This window comes from Geotrypetes seraphini, chromosome 6 (genome assembly GCF_902459505.1).
Source record: "Geotrypetes seraphini chromosome 6, aGeoSer1.1, whole genome shotgun sequence".
Lineage (NCBI taxonomy): Eukaryota > Metazoa > Chordata > Amphibia > Gymnophiona > Dermophiidae > Geotrypetes > Geotrypetes seraphini.
This window is the reverse complement of record NC_047089.1, coordinates 249848090-249870777: the sequence shown is the minus strand read 5'-3', so window position 1 is coordinate 249870777 and position 22688 is coordinate 249848090. Positions and strand designations below refer to the sequence as shown.

Below are 22688 nucleotides of genomic sequence, written 5' to 3'. Positions count from 1 at the left end.
CCTGCTTGTCCTGGGATAAAGCACAGTTACTTATCGTAACAGGTGTTATCCAGGGACAGGAGGCAGATATTCTCACAACCCACCCACCTCCCCGGGTTGGCGTCTTAGCTGGCTTATCTTAACTGAAGGGACCTCACGCCTATGTCGGGTGGGAAGGCACTCGCGCATGCACGGTGCGGGCTATCGTGAATTTTCTAAACACTGGCGAAGCACTGTTGAAGTGGTCCGGACCGGGGCTCCATCGATGATGTCACCCATCAATGAGAATATCTGCCTGCTGTCCCTGGATAACACCTGTTACGGTAAGTAATTGTGCTATATAAAACCTTAAAATAAATACATTGTAGTGTGTTAACATAACCTGCTGTACATACCTGGTCACAGAAATGCAGCAGTAGATTTATTTCCAGGGGTTGTACTATTTAGTGAGGCAAAATACTTGGGATCTAGCTATGTGCTTGGGACCTGGATACTGGACTTTGATGGACCTTCGGTCTGCCCAGTGTGCAATTCTTATGTTCTTAAAATAAGCTTTAGCCCACAAATGATCTGCAAATTCACTTTTTGTCATCAGTGGTTGTAGCAAGGGGTATTCATTTTCCTTGACCTTAAAAGTATATTTCTCCCTCTCTTTTCCAGCCACACTGTGTACTGCTTGCCTCCAAAGAGAACTCTGCCCCGGTAAAGCTTGGAGGCTTTGGGGTAGCAATTCAGTTAGGAGAATCTGGACTGGTTGCTGGAGGTAAGATATGCTAGATCTTGTTTATGAAATCAATTTATGCGTCTCCCTAATACGATTTATGTTTAGCAGCACATCCACATCACATTGCATGACACCTCAAGTGGGGACAAGAGGACTTGGTAGGGAGGGGCTAGACCAGGGATCTCAAAGTCTCTCCTTGAGGGCCGCAATTCAGTTGGGTTTTCAGGATTTCCCCAATGAATATGCATTGAAAGCAGTGCATGCACATAGATCTCATGCATATTCATTGGGGAAATCCTGAAAGCCCGACTGGATTGCGGCCCTCAAGGATGGACTTTGAGATCCCAGGGCTAGACCATATAGATTCATGAATTGCAGATATATATTTACCTCCTTATGGGTAAAATTTCTTGTTTCAGGATGGGGGGTACTCAATTGCATGCATAGACTTGTAGCAATAGAGCTGCTTTCTTAGGGAAATCAAAAGTCCATGCATATGCTGAGTAAAACAGGATTAAATTGACTTAATCGGGAAAAAAACAGAGCTAGTGGGCACTCCACTAATTGATGCATACCTTATAATCTAAAAAATGTCAACTGCCAACATACTGTATATTAGAACAAATAAGAAAGTAAGTATTGAAGGGGTAGACAACCACAGGCCTTGAAAATGCATGAGATCTACAATGGAAGCAATACATTCAAGTCAATCTCAGGCAGATTCATTGTGGAAATCTTGAAAACCGGACTGAATTGTGATTGCCCACCCCTGATGTAGGAGTTAAATTTAGCTTCTACTGGTTCTTCAAAATTGGTAAGATATTAGTTTGACGTAGAGCTACATGAGAACTAAGGTTATTAACTTATTCATGCTTCTCTGTGATTTGCTCTTATTTTCAGTCCCCTAGATCAGTGGTTCCCAACCCTGTCCTGGAGGACCACCAGACCAATCGGGTTTTCAGGCTAGCCCTAATGAATATGCATGAGAGAGACTTGCATATAATGGAAGTGGCAGGCATGCAAATCTGCTCCATGCATATTCATTAGGGCGATCCTGAAAACCCGATTGGACTGGTGGTCCTCCAGGACAGGGTTGGGAACCACTGCCCTAGATCATGGTTGTCCAGCATTGGTCCTCAAAGGCCACAATCCAGTCGGGCTTTCAGGATTTCCCCAATGAATTTGCATGAGATCTATTTGCATGCATTACTTTCATTGTATGCAAACAGAGCTCATGTATATTCATTTGGGAAATCCTGAAAACCTGATCTGGCAAGGGTCGAGGTTGGATGCCCCGAGTTGGATGCCTCATTTCTCAGTTGTATATACAAAAGTAAACTTTGTTTCTTAGGATTCTGATGAAAAGTCAGAAATGCATTTGAAATGGCATAATTATTGGCATTATATAGTATTGTATAATTGTACTGTTGTCTAGGAAAGTGTGATTTAAGTCATTTCCTATAGTACCTTCAAATGTATGTTTTTCAGCAGTTTTTCACAATTTCAGTTCTATGATTTTTATGGCATTTGCTATGTTTTGCATAGTCTTCAGATTGCTGAATCTTCTGGACATTTTTCTTAAACATATTACATCTGATTCATAAAAAGGGCTTTTTGATCCTCCTCACCCCCTTCATTTTCACTCTTCCATGAGCACTAAAGAAACCTCTGAACCTGCATTCACAAACACTCACCCAATACATAAAAGACATTAACTAGTTTGTTTCCTTTACCTAAAAATGCTATTGCTCTGTGTTTTTACTGCTTAAATATACAGTTAGGTGCCATCGACGTGTGTTCAAGTCCTAACGACTTGATGAATTACAGATCTAAAAAGAGATCGGTTTTGTGCAAGCCCGGTAAGGTCTGAGCCGCAACTTTTTTTTTTTTCCCTTTTTTGTAGGCCAGGGAGCCCGTGGTTTTAACCTGCTTTAGCCCGTGGGTTAAAGCCAGGGACTCACAGTGCGGGGAAGGGCAGGAGAGATTTGGGGCAGCAGAGAGCAGGGCCTTTAATGGAGCTGGAGAGTCGAAAAGATGTTTTTGACTGGTCCCATTAGTCGTTTTTTGGGTTGATTGGCCAGCACAGTCAGGTTGGGAAATTTGTTTAGTGAATCGTGTCCCTACCTACTTTGCATGGAGTTCCCTTCATTTGCATGCACGGATTGGAAGTGGATCGCAGGAGAGATTAGTGAATCGGGCCGGGATTGCAAACCCGGTTTGCTTAGTGAATCTAGCCCTTAATTTCTATATATAAAACATTTTAGTTTAAAGTTGGACGTTCATTAGTGAGTCTTTTAAACCTCAACCAAATCACCTAAACATAAGAACATAAGAACTGCCCTCTCCGGATTAGACCCATGGTCCATCGAGTCCGGTGATCCGCACACGCGGAGGCCCAGTCAGGTATACACCTGATGTAGTTTTAGTCACCCATATCCCTCTATGCCTCTCGTAAGGAGATGTGCATCTAATTTGCCTTTGAATCCTAGCACAGTGGATTCCTTAATAACCTCCTTTGGGAGAGCATTCCAGGCATCCACCACTCGCTGCGTAAAGCAGAACTTCCTGATATTTGTCCTGGACTTGTCCCCCCTTAGCTTCAAACCATGTCCTCTTGTCCGTGTCGCGTTGGACAATGTAAATAATTTATTTTCCTGCTCTATTTTATCGATGCCTTTCAGCATTTTGAACGTCTCGATCATGTCCCCTCGCAGTCTCCTCTTCTCAAGGGAGAACAGTCCCAGTTTCTTGAGTCGTTCTTCATATTCCAAGTTCTCCATACCTCTTATTAGCTTCGTTGCTCGTCTCTGCACCCTCTCCAGCAGTTTTATATCCTTCTTTAGGTTGGGAGACCAATGTTGGACACAGTACTCCAAGTGTGGTCTGACCATTGCTCTATAAAGCGGCATTATGACTTTCTCCGATCTACTCGTGATTCCTTTCTTTATCATGCCTAACATTCTGTTTGCTTTCTTTGCCGCTGCCGCGCATTGTGCTGACGGCTTCAGGGTCCTATCTATCAGTACACCCAGGTCCTTTTCTTGTTCGCTCTTACCCAGAGTTGCGCCTGACATTCTATAGTCGTGTTCCTTATTCTTACTACCTAAATGCATTACTTTGCATTTCTCCACGTTGAACTTCATCTGCCATTGCTCTGCCCATTTCTCTAACTGATACAAGTCGCTCTGGAGTTCCTCGCTATCCTCCTGCGATCTGATTGCCCGGCATAGCTTTGTGTCGTCTGCAAACTTAATGATCTCACTGGATAGTCCATCTTCCAGGTCATTGATATAAATATTAAATAGGATCGGCCCAAGTACCGAGCCCTGGGGCACACCACTAGTCACTTTCTCCCAGTCTGAGAACTTCCCATTTATGCCCACTCTCTGCTTTCTGTTTTCCAGCCATTTGCATATCCACCTTTGTATATCTCCCTCTATTCCATGGCTTTGTAGTTTCCTCAGAAGTCTTTCATGCGGAACTTTGTCGAATGCTTTCTGGAAGTCCAAATATATTATCCCAGGACAAGCAGGCATGATATTCTCACATGTGGGTGACGTCATCTACGGAGCCCCAGCGCGGACAGCTTTTCAAGCAAACTTGCTAGAAGTTTCAAGTTTGCACACTGCACCACGCACGTGCATGCCTTCTCGCCCACTAGAGGGCGCATCCCACCTCGTGGTCCTCAGTTCAATTTTTTCCGCGGAGCCAGAAAGCCCTGTGGATCTGAGCTCCAGTTGTATTGCCTTCTAGCTGCCGCGTTTCGTTGTTTTCTTTGATTTTTGATCGATTCGCGGTGCTCCTTTCTTTTTTCCTTTCGTAAAAAAAAAAATATATATATTTTATTTTTCGTTAGGCTCCGGGGGCTCCCGGCAGCCGTGGCCGCGGGACGTCGGTCGTTCCCGGCCTTCTTTTTCGTTGATGTCCCGTCCTGTTACGGGATTTAAGAAGTGCAGCCGGTGTGAGAGGTTACTTTCCATCACTGACCCTCACCGGTGGTGCATTGTCTGTCTTGGGCCGGATCATCCGACAGCTTCGTGTGATCGCTGTGCGACTTTTCAAAACAGAGCCCTCCGTCGCCGTAAGGCCAGAATGGCGGAATTGTTCGCCGTGGACGCGCCGCCTAAGGCCTCGACGTCGGCCTCGGCCCCGGCCTTGACCTCGGCCTCGGCGTCCTCGGGGGCCTCGGCTTCGCCTCGGCCCTCGTCTTCGAAGGCGTCTTCAGGAAAACCAGCTTCGGGTAAGTCCTCTGCTCCATCCCCTTCAGCAAAGAAGCCGTCCTCTACTCCGGCTAAGGCGGGTGGGTCGACCCCGGCCCCGCCTTGGACCTCGACTTCGCACACCCCGAGGGAATACTCGAGACCGAGGTCGCCCTCCAGGGAGTGTGCCCCGGACTCGGAACTCCCCACCTTCGTGGGGATTCCGGCCTTCCAGGAACTCCTTCGAGCCCTGATTTCATCGGAGCTGTCGGGGGCCCTGGAAGTGTTGCAGCGGGCTGCAGTTCCGGCGGCCTCGACCTCGGCCGGGACGCCCTCGGCCTCGGAGGCTCCGGCCTCGGCTCCCTCGACCTCGGGAGCCCCAGCCTCGGTGACCTCGGTCTCGGGTACTGTGGCCCCCTTAACCTCGGTCCCGGCCCTGCCCTCGACCTCGACCTCGGGGGGGCCGCCTGAGCGGAGTGTGAGGCCCAAGGAAAAGTTGCGCAGAGTGCGCCGTATTTCCTCCTCCTTGGGGTCTTCCCGGGACGCCTCGCCCTCGACGCGACCTCGGACGGGGCGCTGATCGAGGAAGTCTAAGCGGCCGCGGGGCTCGCCTCGGAGGCACGATCGTTCCTCGCCGCTCGGGGGCGAGGCGCTGCAGGTGTCGGAGTTACGCCTCGACAACCCGAGGCTCCTCCGTTCACCTCATGGGAAGTCTTCCCGTGCCGCCTCGCCGAGGAAGTGGGAGAGTGTCCCCCGGACCCCGGGGTCCTCACCCAAGGTTTCTGCGAGGCGGAGAATTTCTCCTTCCCCCTCGAGGGCCTTGGAGAGGGGATCCTGGGACTCGGGGTCAGTGAGGGATCCTCATTATTCCCATGAGGCCTCTCCCCTCTCCTCGGTGGGGAGGTCGAGAACCCCGTCTCCCCCGGCCAGGCCGTCCTCTTTTTCATCCTTTGTTCAGGACATGGCCCGAGCCCTGGGGTTAGACCTGATGGTCGGTTCTCAATATTCCAAAGAATTTTTGGAGGAGCAGGACCTTCCCACTCCTCCTAGAGAGGTGCCTAGGCTCCCCCTCAACAGAGTCCTTCTACAGACCTGGTTGAAGAACTTGTCGAACCCTCTTACAGTCACGTCTGTGCCTTCAAAAATGGAAGCGAAGTATAGGACGGTGCCCCCTAAGGGGTTCGAAAAGGCGCAGCTCTCCCACCAGTCTCTTCTGGTGGAGTCTGCCCTTAAGAAATCACAGCCCTCACGGGTTTCTGCGGCGGTTCCACCCGGCAGGGAGGGGCGGACCCTGGACAAGTTTGGCCGTCGCCTCTATTCAAATTCCCTGATGGCCACCAGGGTTCTAAATTATGCCTTCACCTTTTCCTCCTATTTGCGTGGCATGGTGAAGGACCTTCCTCAATATCGAGACTCCTTACCGGACTCCCAAAGGGCAGGATTCGATAAGTTTATGTCCAACCTGTCTCAATTGCGGTTGTACCTATTTCATGCGGTGTACGACGCATTTGAGCTGGTTTCGAGGGTGTCGGCCTTCGCAGTGGCCATGCGCCGCCTGGCCTGGCTTCGCACCCTCGACATGGACCCAAACCTGCAGGAACGTCTTGCAGACTTGCCTTGTGTGGGGTCCGAGTTATTTGACGAGTCCTTAGATGCGGCGACCAAGCGGTTGTCTGAGCAGGAGCGCTCGTTAGCATCCCTGGTCCGCCCCAAACCTAGGCCCCCGCCGCAGAAACCTTTCCGTCCTCCGCCGCGCCGATATCCTCAGAAGTCGACCCCGGCTTTTTCGAGGCCACCTCCGAGGCGTCCGTCTCAGAGAGGCAGAGGGGGACAAACCCAAGCCCCGGCGCAGGGTCCTTCTAAGCCTGCGCCTTCCTTTTGACGGGCTGAGCGGACGGGGCGGGTTCCCCTCCGCGAAATCACAGGAATCCCTTCCTATCGGGGGGCGTCTTCGGTTCTTCCGGGAGGCATGGACCGAGATAACCTCAGACGCTTGGGTGCTCCGGATCGTCTCCGAGGGCTACTCGCTCAACTTTGTGTCCTCGCCACCGGACCATCCCCCAAGTCTAGCCTCTTGCAACCGATCGCAGCTACCGACCCTTCTGGCCGAGGCCAGGTCCCTATTGGTGCTTCGGGCGGTCGAACCGGTCCCCAAGGACCAGCGGGGTACGGGGTTTTACTCCCGTTACTTTTTGGTCCCAAAAAAGACCGGGGACCTGCGCCCCATACTGGACCTCAGGAAGCTCAACAAATTCCTGGTCCGGGAGAAGTTTCGAATGCTGTCTCTCCCGGTTTTATATCCTCTCTTGGAGGAAGGGGACTGGATGTGCTCCCTCGACTTGAAGGAAGCATATACCCATGTTCCGGTGCACCCCGCCTTCCGAAGATTTTTACGATTCCAGGTGGGGGACCTACACCTCCAGTACAGGGTCCTACCCTTCGGCCTGGCCGCGTCCCCACGAGTCTTCACGAAGTGCATGGTGGTGGTTGCGGCAGCCCTGAGGTCTCGTGGGCTTCATGTGTTCCCTTACCTGGACGATTGGCTCATCAAAGCCCCGACCAGGGAGGGGGTTATCTCAGCGACCCGACAGTCTATTGCCTTCCTGCAAAGCCTCGGGTTCGAGATAAACTTTCCAAAATCTCAGTTGAGCCCGGCTCAGTCTCTTCAATGTATAGGTGCGGTGCTGGACACGGTGCGCCTGCGCTCCTACCTCCCGCCCCAGCGGTTGGAAGCCTTGGTGCGGATGGGCCGTCAGGTCTCTCAACTGTCGGTGGTGTCGGCCCGGCGCATGATGATGCTGCTCGGTCATATGGCATCGACGGTTCACATCACGCCGTTTGCAAGGCTGCATCTGAGGATTCCTCAGTGGACCCTCGCTTCCCAGTGGCGTCAGGAGTACGATCCGGTGTCTCGCCTCATTTCGGTGACTCCGCTTTTGCGGAAATCGCTGCGTTGGTGGACAGACTCTTCAAATCTGTCCATGGGTCTACTGTTTCTCACCCCTCCTTTTCGCAAGGTTCTGACCACAGACTCCTCGGAGTACGCGTGGGGAGCCCACCTCGACGGTCTTCGCACGCAGGGCCTGTGGTCTGCAGAGGACCGTCGGTGTCACATCAACGTGCTAGAGCTTCGGGCCATCTTTCTAGCACTTCGAGCTTTCGTTCACATATTGCAGAATCAGGTTGTCCTCGTCCGCACGGACAATCAAGTGGCAATGTACTATGTGAACAAGCAGGGTGGAACGGGGTCTTGGCCCCTCTGCTCGGAGGCTCTTCGCCTTTGGGAGTGGGCGGTCTCCCGGAACATCTTCCTTCGGGCGGTCTACATCCAAGGAGAACTGAATTGTCTGGCAGACAAACTCAGTCGACTTCTGCAACCGCACGAGTGGACTCTACACTCCGCAGTTCTGCGCGAGGTTTTCGCTCGCTGGGGAACGCCACAGGTGGATCTGTTTGCCTCTCCGGAGACCCACAAACTGCCCCTGTATTGCTCTCGGATGTACTCGCGGGACCGTCTGGAGGCCGATGCCTTTCTTCTCGATTGGGAGGGGAGGTTCCTGTATGCGTTCCCTCCCTTTCCTCTGATCATGCGAACGTTAGTACATCTCAAATCGTCCACGGCCACGATGATTCTCATTGCACCTCGGTGGCCGCGTCAGCACTGGTTCTCCCTGCTGCTTCAGCTCAGTGCCAGGGAGCCTCTTCTTCTGCCTGTGTTTCCTTCTCTGCTATCTCAGAGTCAAGGATCCATGTTACATCCCAATCTGCAGTCATTGCACCTGACAGCTTGGTTTCTTGCTCCCTAACTCCTCCGGATCTGTCTCAATCGGTGAGGGAGGTATTGGAAGCCTCACGCAAGATTTCGACGAGGCTTTGTTATTCGCAGAAATGGACCAGGTTTTCCACCTGGTGTTCGTCTTTTCACCTGGATCCGGTATCGGTTCCGGTATCCTCGGTTTTGGACTATTTATTCCATCTGTCGCACTCTGGCCTGAAAACCACTTCGGTGCGTGTTCATCTTAGTGCTATTTCTGCTTTCCACCAACATCTGGATGTACGCCCTCTGTCGCTCCATCCTTTGGTAACACGCTTCATGAAAGGGTTACTCAGGGTTTGTCCCCCTCTTAAGCCTCCTTCTGTCGTGTGGAATTTGAATGTGGTTTTAGCTCAACTGATGAAACCCCCTTTTGAGCCACTCAACGAGTCTCTCTTGAAATTTCTGACTTGGAAGGTGGTGTTTCTGATTGCCCTCACCTCCGCTAGGCGGATTGGGGAGTTGCAAGCCTTGGTTGCGGACCCTCCTTTCACTGTCTTCCATCATGACAAGGTGGTTCTCCGCACCCATCCTAAGTTTGTACCTAAAGTTGTTTCTGATTTCCACCTCAATCAGTCCATTGTCCTTCCTGTGTTCTTTCCTAAGCCCCACTCCCATCCTGGCGAGGCGGCGCTTCACACGCTTGACTGTAAGAGGGCGTTGGCATATTACCTTCAACGCACCAGGTCTCATCGGAAGGTTCCTCAATTGTTTTTGTCCTTCGATCCCAATCGATTAGGGCATCCAGTTTCCAAGCGCACTCTGTCTAACTGGTTGGCTGCTTGCATTTCCTTTTGCTATGCTCAGGCTGGACTTCCGCCCCCGGGTCGAGTCACGGGGCATAAGATCCGAGCGATGGCAGCTTCGATAGCTTTCCTCCGATCCACTCCTATGGAGGACATATGTAAAGCTGCCACTTGGTCTTCGGTTCATACATTCACCTCTCATTACTGTCTGGACACTTTATCCAGGAGTGACGGCCGGTTTGGCCAGTCAGTTTTGCAAAATCTGTTTTCCTAAATTGCCATCCTCCCACCTGCCCTTTTTTTTTGGTTGGCTTGGAGGTCACCCACATGTGAGAATATCATGCCTGCTTGTCCTGGGATAAAGCACAGTTACTTACCGTAACAGGTGTTATCCAGGGACAGCAGGCATATATTCTCACAACCCGCCCGCCTCCCCGGGGATGGCTTCTTTGCTAGTTATGGAACTGAGGACCACGAGGTGGGATGCGCCCTCTAGTGGGCGAGAAGGCATGCACGTGCGTGGTGCAGTGTGCAAACTTGAAACTTCTAGCAAGTTTGCTTGAAAAGCTGTCTGCGCTGGGGCTCCGTAGATGACGTCACCCACATGTGAGAATATATGCCTGCTGTCCCTGGATAACACCTGTTACGGTAAGTAACTGTGCTTTATGTCCACCGGCATTCCACTATCAATTTGCTTGTTCACGGTCTCAAAAAATTGAAGTAAATTTGTTAAACATGATTTCCCTTTCCTGAACCCATGTTGACTGGGTTTCATCAAGTCGTGTGTATCTAGGTGCCGGACTATGCTATCCTTGATCAGTGCTTCAACCATCTTTCCAGGGACAGACGTAAGGCTCACAGGTCTGTAGTTGCCCGGTTCCCCTCTCGATCCTTTTTTGAAAATTGGCGTGACGTTCGCTATCTTCCAGTCATCTGGTATCTGTCCAGTTCTGATTGTCAGATTGGCAAGTTTTTGCAATAGCTCTCCGATTTCAACCTTCAATTCCTTTAAAACTCTCGGGTGAATTCCATCCGGTCCAGGGGATTTGTCACTTTTAAGTTTGTCGATCTGGTAGTATATCTGGTCCAACTCCACTTCAACTGTGGTGAGGCTGTCTTCTATTACTCCACTAAACACTTTCACTGCTTCTGGTATTTTTGCGGTATTCTCCTCCGTAAAGACGGACGCAAAGAAGGAATTTAGTTTGTCTGCAATTTGTTTATCTTCCTTGATGTACCCTTTTCTTCCCTGGTCGTCCAGGGGTCCCACCGCCTCTTTTGCAGGTTTTTTTCCTTTCACGTATCTAAAGAAGGGTTTGAAGTTTTTGGCCTCTTGTGCTATTTTTTCCTCATAGTCCTTTTTGGCGTCCCTCACCGCCTTGTGACATTTCTTCTGATCATCTTTATGTTTTTTCCATGCTTCGGTCGTTTTCATGTGTTTCCATTTTTTGAAAGAGTCCTTCTTTTCTTTTATGGCTTCCCTCACCTGTCTGGTAAGCCATGCCGGTTCTCCCTTACCTTTTGTTCTCCCCTCTTTGGAGATCCTCGGAATGTGGAGATTTTGTGCTTCTGTGATAGTATTTTTCAGTAGGGACCATGCCTGGTCTACCGTTTTAAGTTTGTCCACCTTTTTCTTGAGTCGTTGTTTCACCATGGCTCTCATGCGATCGTATGTTTGAAGGCAAGTTGGCTGTTGAAAATAGCAAAAGAGGAAAGCTTTCAGATCCACTAGCTCATCAGGAGGTATATATGTAAGTATCTGACCTCAAGGGGAGAGAGGTTGGACATTTTGAATGAAATGGTACCCCAACATTCTGTTAGTTTAGAACAGGGGTGTCAAAGTCCCTCCTTAAGGGCTGCAATCCAGTCGGGTTTTCAGGATTTCCCCAATGAATATGCATGAGATCTATTTGCATGCACTGCTTTCATTGTATGCTAATAGATCTCTTGCATATTCATTGGGAAAATCCTTAAAACCCGACAGGATTGCGGCCCTCGAGGAGGGACTTTGACACCCCTTATCTCGAGAAAATCTCTCCATCTTCTGAAACTGAACTTTACAGTACTAATATTTTTGTTATCTGATTAGTCAAATTTTCATTGGTCATACTACAGATTTCTTGTCAAGTAGTCTAAAGAATAAGTAGAGTAGTAAGTTATCTGTAAGTTTGGGCACTATAGAAGTAATATGTAGTTGTAGCAGTAAATCAAAGGAGGATCATGAAAAATAATGCCTAGCCTGCAGTATAAATCAAATGCTGAATGGTTGAAGGAACTAAAGATGTACTGGTCCTAGAGGAAACATAGGGACAGGGTAAGAGAGGGAGTAAATGCTGAACTGGGATGGGGGAAGGAGCACAGAGAGGGACTGGATCAGGAGAGACAGGGGGATAGACACTGGACCAACAAAGGGAGAGGAGAGAGATGTTGGACCACAGATGGCTAGGAGGTGTAGGATGAAGAGTAGCTGGACATGGGGAGGAAGAGAGACACAGAAGAGGTGCTAGCCCTAGAGGGAGCATATTAATGAGGGGGGGGGGGCAATACTGGACATAAGGGGGGAAGGGAACACAGAGAAGAGATACGGAACATGGAGAAGAGATAATGAACAAATTAAATATATGCATTATCCCAGTACAAGCAGGCAGGTATTCTCACTAATGGGTGACGTGATCCAACGGAGCCCCGATGCAAACGCCTCACAAGCAGTCTTGCTTGAAGAAACTCGAAGTTTCGAGTCGCCTGCACCGCGCATGCCTTCCCACCCAGCGCAGGGCGCGTCTCCTCAGTTCTTACTTTTCCACGGAGAAGTCCGTCTTCGACTCTCTGCGTGAAGTGTTTTCACTTGTGTCTTCTTTAAGTCCGCGGTTTTGGGTTATTTTTCTCAGAATCGCTGATTTTCGTCGTTCTTTTCTTGTTTTTTTAAAAAAAATTTCTTCCGTCCGTTTGACCGGGCAGGCCACGTGGCCACAGTCCCGCGGCTTCGATCTTGCGGCGGAGCTTTTTCGGCCTATGTCCCGGCCTGCAACCGGTTTTAAGAAGTGTTCCAAGTGCCAGCGCGTGATTTCCCTGACGGACCCTCATCGACGCTGTCTTGGGCCTCAACATCTCCCAAAATCGTGCCGGCCTTGCTCAACACTTACTGCCCGTGCTTTCAAGTGTCGTTGCATCTTGTGGGAGCAGCTTTTCAGCATGGAGTCTTCATTGGAGCTTTCGTCATCGAAGGGTGCTTCACCATCGACCTCATCCGAGGCTCTCCAGGCTTCCACATCTTCTGCGCCGAGCCTCATCAAACCTGCCTCGTTTGTACGGCTCTGTCTTCGACGCAGGCTGCGGTGCCTTCCTCTGTCTCTTCAGGTCAGGTAGCACAGCAGCCCATTCCCCCGGTGGTGCTTAAAGTGCCCAAGGCTTCTAAGTTCAAGCACTCTCACACTGCCTCGAGGGAGATCGAAGCCCGTGCAGGTGGTCCCGTTGGAGACACGGATCCATCCTTGCCGGCTTCGTTCCAGACCTTATTGGAGAAGCAATTCATTCAGCTCTTTACCACAATGGGGGCCAAAGCTTCTCTCTCAAATCCAGCCTGGGCATGCGGAGGTCTCCCACGAGGTCGAGCCGCCTCCTGTGCCTCAGTCGTACGCACACGCTCTACAGGGAGCAGAGTCTCTGCGAGTGTCTGGTCTGGCATCGATGCATGCATCGCAAGGAGTAGAGTCTTTGCCCATGCCTCCATTGGAACCTGTACACTGGATGCAAGGAGCAGAGTCTTTGCGAGTGCCTCGAGGTTCTTCCACCCAACCACTGCTGCTCCGTTCCACAACCTCCAGCCCCATCCATTCTTTGGGGGCTTCGACGAGGACACACTCTCCTCGAGTGTCGAGGCCTGCTTTGAGGCACAGCTCGCATCATCGATCGAGGCATTCTTCAAAGCATTCATCCAGGCATGCCTCGACTCATCGGAAGCAGCCTTTTCTTCAGTATTCCCCACCGTCTACTTCGGCCCTTCCACTTCTGGATCTTGAGAAACCGGTGGGGCCTTTTTCTCCATCTAGATCTCTGTCTTCATTGGACCAAGCTGCCTCGACGTCCTCGAGAACCTCTCGAGGTCAGGCTTTGGCGGATCAGCTGTCTTTTTCTTCTTCTCTACATCAGATGGCAGCTGATTTGGATATTCTACTGGACACTGGGTCCAAATTTTCTAAGGAGTATCTCGAGACCATTCATCTCCCTCAAGCTTCCTCTCCACATGCTTTTGGATCAAACTTTTGCCGCTGTCTGGAAACTCCTTATTCCATTCCAGCTGTTCCAGAGAAGTTGGATTCCAGATACAGGACTATCCATCACAAGGGATTTGATAGTGCTCAGTTGTCTCATCAATCCCTTCTGGTGGAATCTTCTTTGAAGCGTTCTCACCCTTCTCAAGTCTATGCCACTGTTCCCCCGGGCAGAGAGGGAAAAACGATGGACAGATTTGGTCGTCGCATCTACCAGAACTCCATGATGACCTCCAGAGTTCTCAACTACAATTTTCATTTCATCACATATTTTGAGTTTTTTCTATCCATCCTTCACAAGTTCATGCCCTATTTGGATTCTTGGGCATACTTTGAATACCAGGAAGTCCTGGCGTCATTGTCCCAGCTTCGACTGCAACTTCTTCAGTCCTCATATGATGCCTTTGAACTGTCTGCTCGGGCTACTGCTTGTTCAGTGGCCATGCGACGTCTGGCGTGGCTCCGTACTATCGACATGGACCCGAATCTGCAGGACCGGCTGGCTAATGTCCCTTATGTTGGCACTAATGTCTTTGATGAGTCTATTGAGGCTGCCACCAAGAAGCTTTCAGACCACGAGAAGTCCTTTCAATCTATTCTCCGTCCTAAGCCGAAGCCAGCTCCTCCTCATCCTTCACGCCCGTCTCTGATTTACCAACAGCGTTATGCACCAAAGCAGGCTCCTACCATTCGTCAGCCTGTCAAGAGGCAACATCCTCAGAAGCAGCAGAAGCCTCATCCACAGAACAAGGGTTTTTCCTTGTTCCGAAGAAGACGGGCGATCTGCGTCCTATTTTGGATCTCAGGGTGCTCAACAAATTTCTAGTCAAGGAAAAGTTTTGCATGTTGACCCTAGCATCCCTGTATCCCCTCCTGAAGCAGAACGACTGGTTATGTCTCTGGATCTCAAGGAGGCCTACACACATATTCTTATCCATCCGGCCTCCCATCCATACCTCAGATTTCGGGTGGGAAATCTTCATTTTCAATACAGAGTGCTTCCTTTCGGCTTGGCCTCGTCGCCCAGAGTCTTCACCAAGTGTCTGGTGATGGTGCCCGCTGCGCTCAGGAACCATGGTCTGCAGGTGTTTCCCTACCTAGACGACTGGCTCATTAAGGATTCCACGTCTCAGGGAGTCGTCTTAGCGACCCAATGAACTATCTGGTTCCTGCAGAGTCTGGGGTTCGAAATCAACTTTCCGAAATCCCATCTCCAACCTTCTCAGACTCTTCCTTTCATCAGAGCTGTTCTGGATACTGTCCAACTCAGAGCATTCCTTCCTCAACAATATCTGGAAGCTCTTCTCCGTCTTTGTCATTTGGTCTCCTCTCGCCTGTCCATCTCTTTGAGACACATGATGGTTCTTCTGGATCACATGGCCTCTACAGTGCACGTGACTCCTTTTGCCAGACTTCACCTCAGAATTCCTCAGTGGACCCTGGCATCTCAATGGACGCAGGTGAGGTGTCCGCATCGGGGCTCCGTTGGATCACGTCACCCATTAGTGAGAATAGCTGCCTGCTGTCCCTGGATAACACCTGTTACGGTAAGTAACTGTGCTTTTGTGCAGAGCATCGCAGGTAAAAGGGGGCAGAACTATTCCTGGCACTTGCTCAGAAGAGCGATTGATAGGCACAGCACCTCTTTCCTGTAAGTGCACCAAGAAACCCAAAAACTGTAGCCCCTGCTCTCCCTGACAGCTCAGGAGGGATGGTAAGGCCACCATTTTGAAAAGGTGGGCTTGCCAGCATGGACATCTCTCCTACTGAGCTTTCTTGAAAAGATTCAGGGATGTGTGGTGAGGTTGTTGAGGGTACTGGGGGCAGGGTCTTTGAGCCAGGGAGTTTGTGACCTGATTCAGTCCAGGAGACTACCAGGTTTTTTGTGTATTTCGGTGTTTTTTTTTAGAGGGGGAGGAAAGGTTGGAGAAGCTCAGCAGGAAAGGCTACAGGGGAGCTCTTCTTGTGGCTCAAGGTAGTGTGAGATCAGTGGGAGGGGGTCTTGCACAGCCCCTGCTCTCCCTGCCAGCTCAGGGGTATCCCTGAGTAGCTGAGGTTGGGAGTCCTACTGGCTCAGCTGTTAGGAGATCCCCCCCCCTGAGCTTGGACCCGTGCTCTTCAACATCTTTATAAACGATCTGGACATTGGTGCAACGAGTGAGATGATTAAATTTGCGGACGATATAAAGTTATTCAGAGTAGTGAAGACACAGGGGGCTTGTGAAGATCTGCAACGTGACATAATCAAGCTTGAGAAATGGGTATCAACATGGCAAATGAGGTTCAACATGGATAAGTGTAAAGTGATGCATGTTGGGAACAAAAACCTCATGCACAAATACAGGATGTCCAGGGCGGTACTTGGAGAGACCTCCCAGGAAAGAGACTTGGGAGTTCTGATCGACAGGTCGATGAAGCCGTCTACGCAATGTGCGGCGGCAAAAAGGGCGAACAGAATGCTAGGAACAATTAAGAAGGGGATCACGAACAAATCGGAGAGAGTCATCATGCCGCTATACTGGGCCATGGTACGCCTTCACCTGGAATACTGTGTCCAGCACTGGTCGCCATACATGAAGAAGGACAAGGTACTACTCGAAAGGGTCCAGAGAAGAGCAACTAAAATGGTTAAGGTGGCTGGAGGAGTTGCCGTACAGTGAGAAACTGGACCTCTTCTCCCTTGAAAAGAGGAAACTGAGAGGGGACTTGATTGAAACGTTCAAAATACTGAAGGGAATAAACGTAGTAGAGAAAGACAGACTGTTCACCCTCTCCAAGGTAGGGAGAACGAGAGGGCACTCTAAAGTTGAAAGGGGATAGATTCCATACAAGCATAAGGAAATTTTTCTTCACCCAGAGAGTGGTGGAAAGCTGAAACGTTCTTCCGGAGTCTGTTATAGGAGAAAACATCCTCCAAGGTTTCAAGAAAAAGTTGGACAAGTTCCTGCTAAACTGGAACGTACACAGGTGAGGCTGGACTCATTTAGAGCATTGGTCTTTGACCTGAGTGCCGCCGTGTGAGCGGACTGCTGGGTAGGATGGACCACTAGTCTGACCCAGCAGCAACATTTCTTGTGTTCTTCAGATTGAAAAGTTGTTTTTGAAGTGATCGTCCACAAACTGAATTTACAATTTTGAAAGTGATGTCCATGACAATCTTTGTATTGAGTCTCTTGCTTGCCAAAACTTGCTGGTGAATGAAGCAGTGTTAAGAAAGGAAATCTGGGAAGTCATCATGCTAAATACAGAGGGCTATGAAGCCGTTAACTTCACCTGTCATTGCTCTTGCTCCATCAGTAGTCTATGCAATGGAAGATTACACTTTATCACAAAAGAACGGAAAGAACTGGATATTTCCTGACTGGTAGTTATCCCTTTTAAAAAAATCATTCCAAGTAGTAGTTCTTTAACACTGAAGTAACATAGTAACATAGTAGATGACAGCAGATAAAGACTCGAATGGTCCATCCAGTCTGCCCAACCTGATTCAATTTAAATTTTTTAATTTTTTCTTCTTAGCTTTACCCAGTACTGTGCTTGGGTTCCAACTGCCAAAATCTCTGTTAAGACTTACTCCAGCCCATCTACACCCTCCCAGCCATTGAAGCCCTCCCCAGCCCATCCTCCACCAAATGACCATATACAGACACAGACCGTGCAAGTCTGCCCAGTACTGGCCTTAGTTCAATATTTAATCTTATTTTCTGATTCTAGATCCTTGTGTTCATCCCACGCTTCTTTGAACTTAGTCACAGTTTTACTCTCCACCACCTCTCTCGGGAGCGCATTCTAGGCATCCACTACCCTCTCCGTAAAGTAGAATTTCCTAACATTGCCTTTGAATCTACCACCCCTCAACCTCAAATTATGTCCTCTGGTTTTACCATTTTCCTTTCTCTGAAAAAGATTTTGTTCTATGTTAATACTCTTCAAGTATTTGAACGTCTGAATCATATCTCCCCTGTCTCTCCTTTCCTCTAAGGTATACATATTCAGGGCTTCCAGTCTCTCCTCATACGTCTTCTGGCGCAAGCCTCCTATCATTTTCGTTGCTCTCCTCTGGACCGCCTCAAGTCTTCTTACGTCCTTCGCCAGATACGGTCTCCAAAATTGAACACAGTACTCCAAGTGGGGCCTTACCAATGACCTGTACAGGGGCATCAACACCTTCTTCCTTCTACTGACTACGCCTCTCTTTATACAGCCCAGCATCCTTCTGGCAGCAGCCACTGCCTTGTCACACTGTTTTTTCACCTTTAAATCTTCGGCACTATCACCCCAAGGTGGTGGCTCCTCACACGATGCGCACCTGTGTCTGAAGCCTTCTCTCCGATGTCAGAGAGGCTTCAGACGAAGGCGCAGATCGCGCAAGGAGCCGCCATCCATGTCTTTGAATGGAAAAATGCCACAGCAAGGGAGCGACACTAGATCGCATCAGCCCACGGGCCACTGAATAATACCTGGGGTCCGCATGCAGCCCACGAGTTTGAGACCACTGCTCTACACCCATTAGATTCCATTTCATATATAATTGTATTGAAACAGGAAAGAGCCATCTTACAGGCTCTATGCACCATGGTGAAATCCATAAGCAGTCGCAAGTCATTTTATGCATGTCAAATTGTTTGCTGAATACCATTTGGAGGAATCTAATTTTACAGACTCTACACCCATGTTAGATTTCTCCTTAGACCATGGATAAGCGGATCCAACCCGATGCATTCTAGGTAGAGGAAAGGAGCAAGAGATATGATGGAATTCCTATAAATATTGAGAAGGAAAGTATCCATCAAAAGGTAATTTCAAAATAAGATGCTTCACATAGGAGATATAGAAATTGTGATTGATTTGGCACTGATCACCAACATGGAGTACTGGTACAAGGGACTGCCAAATGTGCCCATAGTGCGTCTTTCACGGGCTGGTGGCACAAAGTCTTCAAGAACCATCCGGATAAAGACTAGTAACTGAGCTATGTCTCTTATCTCTCTGTAGATTCATCCAGTTGGAGTGAGAAAACAACATAATTTGGAATATCCTTCAACAATCATTCAGTTGTGTCTCCACACATCTTTTCTATTTGCCGCATGATGGTATTTCGTGACAATTGTATATCTTGAATAGCAGCTATGATCTCTTTCTTATTTTTAAATCCTTCAAAAAGATTGTCAGCTGCTTCAAGATAACAATCTTTTACAAATTCCCCTTCAGTAAAAGGTTTGCATTTCATTGCGATCAGGGTGCTGACCTTGAAGGATGCTATGGTTGCATTGACCAAATGTGACTTTGGCTTCGCCATCAACTGTTGCTGAGTAGCCAATTTTGATTTAAGTTCTTTGAGCTTCAGTTTACGAATTTCACTTTAGGGTGGAAAATCAGTATCAAACTTATTGCTATGCAGAGCCTTATAATGACGTTCCAGATTACCATTTTTGGGCTAGGATACTGGGCTGTTACAAATTAGATAACACTTGTCTTTCACCATGATGAAGTAGTAGTCCATTTCCCATTCATCATGAAAGTGGTAGGTTTTGCTCTTCTTTGGAACACTCATCTTCGTTATACTGGAGTGGCTGGATGTAAGAAGGCCAAATCTACTAAGTTAGTATAAACACTGGCTGAATCTGGTTCAAAACTATCACTATCCCAAAGTATTAAAGATCAACAGGAACTGAAGACCTCTGGATGATGTGCAATACAAGAATTGGAGATGCCAAAACCATACATGCAGTTCTAAAAGTAAAAATAAGAATTCATCATACTGGCACCAATAATCAAATACCACCAAACAAGCATCAAAAAAACTCAAACACCTGTCCAGCAAACCAGATAAAATCAAATACCGCCAAACAAGTTCAAATACTAGCACACACGATTTAATAAATTTTGCACACAGTGTAGAATCAACGCAAAGGCAAGGCAAAATAAAATTGCAGTGTAGAATCATTGCAAAGGCTAGGTGAAATAAAATTGCAGAGGCAAGCAAAAGTCACAGTGGTTTGAACCAATTCAAAGGCAAGGCATAGGCAAGTTAGAACAAAATTGGAAAAGCCCGCCAAAATCACCAAATTCTTGTCACTTTGTTGTGTCTGTCCGAAAACGTTTAATGAAAGTAATGTAATGTAATTTATTTCTTATATACCGCTACATCCGTTAGGTTCTAAGCGGTTTACAGAAAATATACATTAAGATTAAAAATAAGAAAGGTACTTGAAAAATTCCCTTACTGTCCCGAAGGCTCACAATCTAACTAAAGTACCTGGAGGGTAATAGAGAAGTGAAAAGTAGAGATAGAGGAAAAAATAAAAATAAACATTTTAACAAGACAGCATTGATCTAAATACTTTGGAAGGTAGAAGAGAGGATAGAAAGGAATAGATGCAGAAGGGGGAACCGTTGAACAGTTCCCAGAAAAAGGGCTTCTTCAGGGAAGAGACTTGGCTGACAGTCCCAGGATGCCCATGTCTCCTCCCCTGCGATGGTCTCCTATAAAGCGACCAGTGACCAGCACACAACACAACTAATTTGGTAAGTGTATTCAGGTAAAGCCCGGACAAATGGATATCACCCGGTATATAACACACTTCTTAGGGGTGTTGTGGTGGGGGTAGGAATGGGTGATTCTGAGAGGCAGGAGGCCAGGCATGTGGCGTATCGTCGCGGGCAGCAGCCCCCTGTGGCACCCACAAACTATCGCCATGAAAGCAACAAGCACCACCAATAAACCCGCAGGCAGGGAAAAAAGACAGGCAAAGGATCAGCAGCAGTGGCAAGCCCTCGGCAGGTGACCTGCCGGCACGAGCTTTCTCCTAGCGACGGGGCAAGCTGCTGGAGAGATGGAGCCATGTAGGGCTGGTGATCTACTTCTGACCCCTCTGCGATCTACAGGTAGATTGCAATCTACCTGTTGGACATGCCTGGTATAAGCCATAAGTGCCATATTTGTGGGCGCTTGTGCACCTTCAATATTGAGGAAACTCCTTGATTTTGTCCAGCAAGGAGTAAATTCCATCGGGGTTAGCATCTCCAATCATTTTGAAAAGCTGGATCCTATGGTAAAGGCAACCTAATGAGATGTGCCTGAAAATTACTTTTAATCAGGCCTGTGGCACCTAGTACAGTGGGAAATATTTATGTATCTTTCTACTTTGTTTTCCTGGTCTCTGATTGCTATCTTGATATTTTCTTGACCAGTAATCTTGCATTAACATATCCACATTGGGTTAGAAGTGGTTAGAATTCTTTTTAGATTGTCCGGATTTGGTTTAGTAATTGTGTGGTTTTCGGTGTCTCTTGTGATCCAACTAGGCTTGGGATTACCAATTGCAGGTAGTCAGCGCAGTTTATCATAGGGTGACTCTATGATGGGATTGTGTGTTATCCTAGGACAAGCAGGCATTGTATTCTCACATGTGAGTGACATCCATGAAGGGCATGTGAGAATATCTGCCTGCTGTCCCCGGATAACACCTGTTAGGGTAAATAACTGTGCTTTCTGAGGGGTTATCTGATCTACTGTTGGGATGGGTGAAGTAGAAACATAGAAGCATAGAAATAGACGGCAGATAAGGGCCACGGCCCATCTAGTCTGCCCACCCTAATGACCCTCCCCTACCTTTGCCCTGTGAATAGATCCCATGTGTCGATCCCATTTGGCCTTAAAATCAGGCACGCTGCTGGCCTCAATCACCTGCAATGGAAGACTATTCCAGCGAATTTCCTGGTGTCACCTCACAGTTTCCCACCCCTGATTTTCCACGGATGCCCTCTTGTTGCCGTGGGACCCTTGAAAAAAAGATATCTTCCTACGCCTCGATGCGGCCCGTGAGATACTTGAACGTCTCGATCATGTCTCCCCTCTCTCTGCGCTCTTCGAGCGAGTATAGCTGCAATTTGTCTAGCCGTTCTTCGTATGGGAGATCCTTGAGTCCCGAAACCATCCGGGTGATCATTTTCTGAACCGACTCCAGTCTCAGCACATCCTTGCGATAATGCGGCCTCCAGAATTGCACATAGTATTCCAGGTGGGGCCTCACCATGGATCTATACAACGGCATAATGACTTACGGCTTACAGCTGACGAAACCCCTGCGTATGCAACCTATGATTTGTCTTGCCTTGGATGAAGCTTGCTCCACTTGATGGCAGCCTTCATGTCCTCACTGACGATCACCCCTAAGTCTCGTTCTGCTACCATTCTTGTTAAGATCTCGCCATTAAGGGTATAAGTCTTGCATGGATTTTGGCTGCCCAGGTGCATAACTTTGCATTTTTTGGCATTGAAGCTGAGTTGCCAGGTCCTAGACCAGCGCTCCAGTAGGAATAGGTTGTCGGGCATTGAATCTTCGTCCGTTGTGCATTTGCCCACTACATTACTTAGTTTGGCGTCATCGGCGAATAATGTTATTTTACCTCGAAGCCCTTCTGCCAAGTCTCTTATAAAGATGTTGAATAGGATCGGGCCCAAGACTAAGCCCTGGGGCACTCCACTGATCACCTCCGTCATTTCGGAGGGGGTGCCGTTCACCACTACCCTTTGAAGCCTACCTCAAAGCCAGTTCCCAACCCATTTCGTCAATGAGTCGCCCAATCCTATAGAACTCATCTTGCTCAGCAACCTGCGGTGTGGTATGCTATCGAATGCTTTGCTAAAGTCCAGGTATACGATGTCCAGGGACTCCCCAACATCCAGCTTCCCCGTCACCCAGTCAAAGAAGCTGATCAGGTTGGATTGGCAGGATCTCCCCTTAGTAAATCCATGTTGTCGGGGATCCCGTAGATTCTCTTCATTCAGGATCTTATCAAATTGGTGTTTGATTAGAGTTTCCATTAGTTTGCTCACTATTGATGTTAGACTTACTGGTCTGTAGTTTGCTGCCTCCATCTTTGAGCCTTTCTTGTAGAGTGGAATGACGTTAGCCGTCTTCCAGTCCAACGGGACGCTGCCTGTACTAA

General features: G+C 48.6%; 1 protein-coding gene across 11 annotated transcripts in view; it reads left to right on the top strand.

Annotated features, from left to right (window-relative positions):
- The window catches only part of CASK (calcium/calmodulin dependent serine protein kinase), a 770397-nt gene that overhangs the window by 200952 nt on the left and 546757 nt on the right, over nucleotides 1–22688 (top strand). For all 11 annotated transcript variants that reach the window (XM_033947671.1, XM_033947669.1, XM_033947668.1 and 8 more), the window contains exon 6: nucleotides 640–742. In XM_033947671.1, coding sequence (XP_033803562.1) covers nucleotides 640–742 — 103 coding nt within the window. The remainder of the gene's footprint in view (nucleotides 1–639; nucleotides 743–22688) is intronic.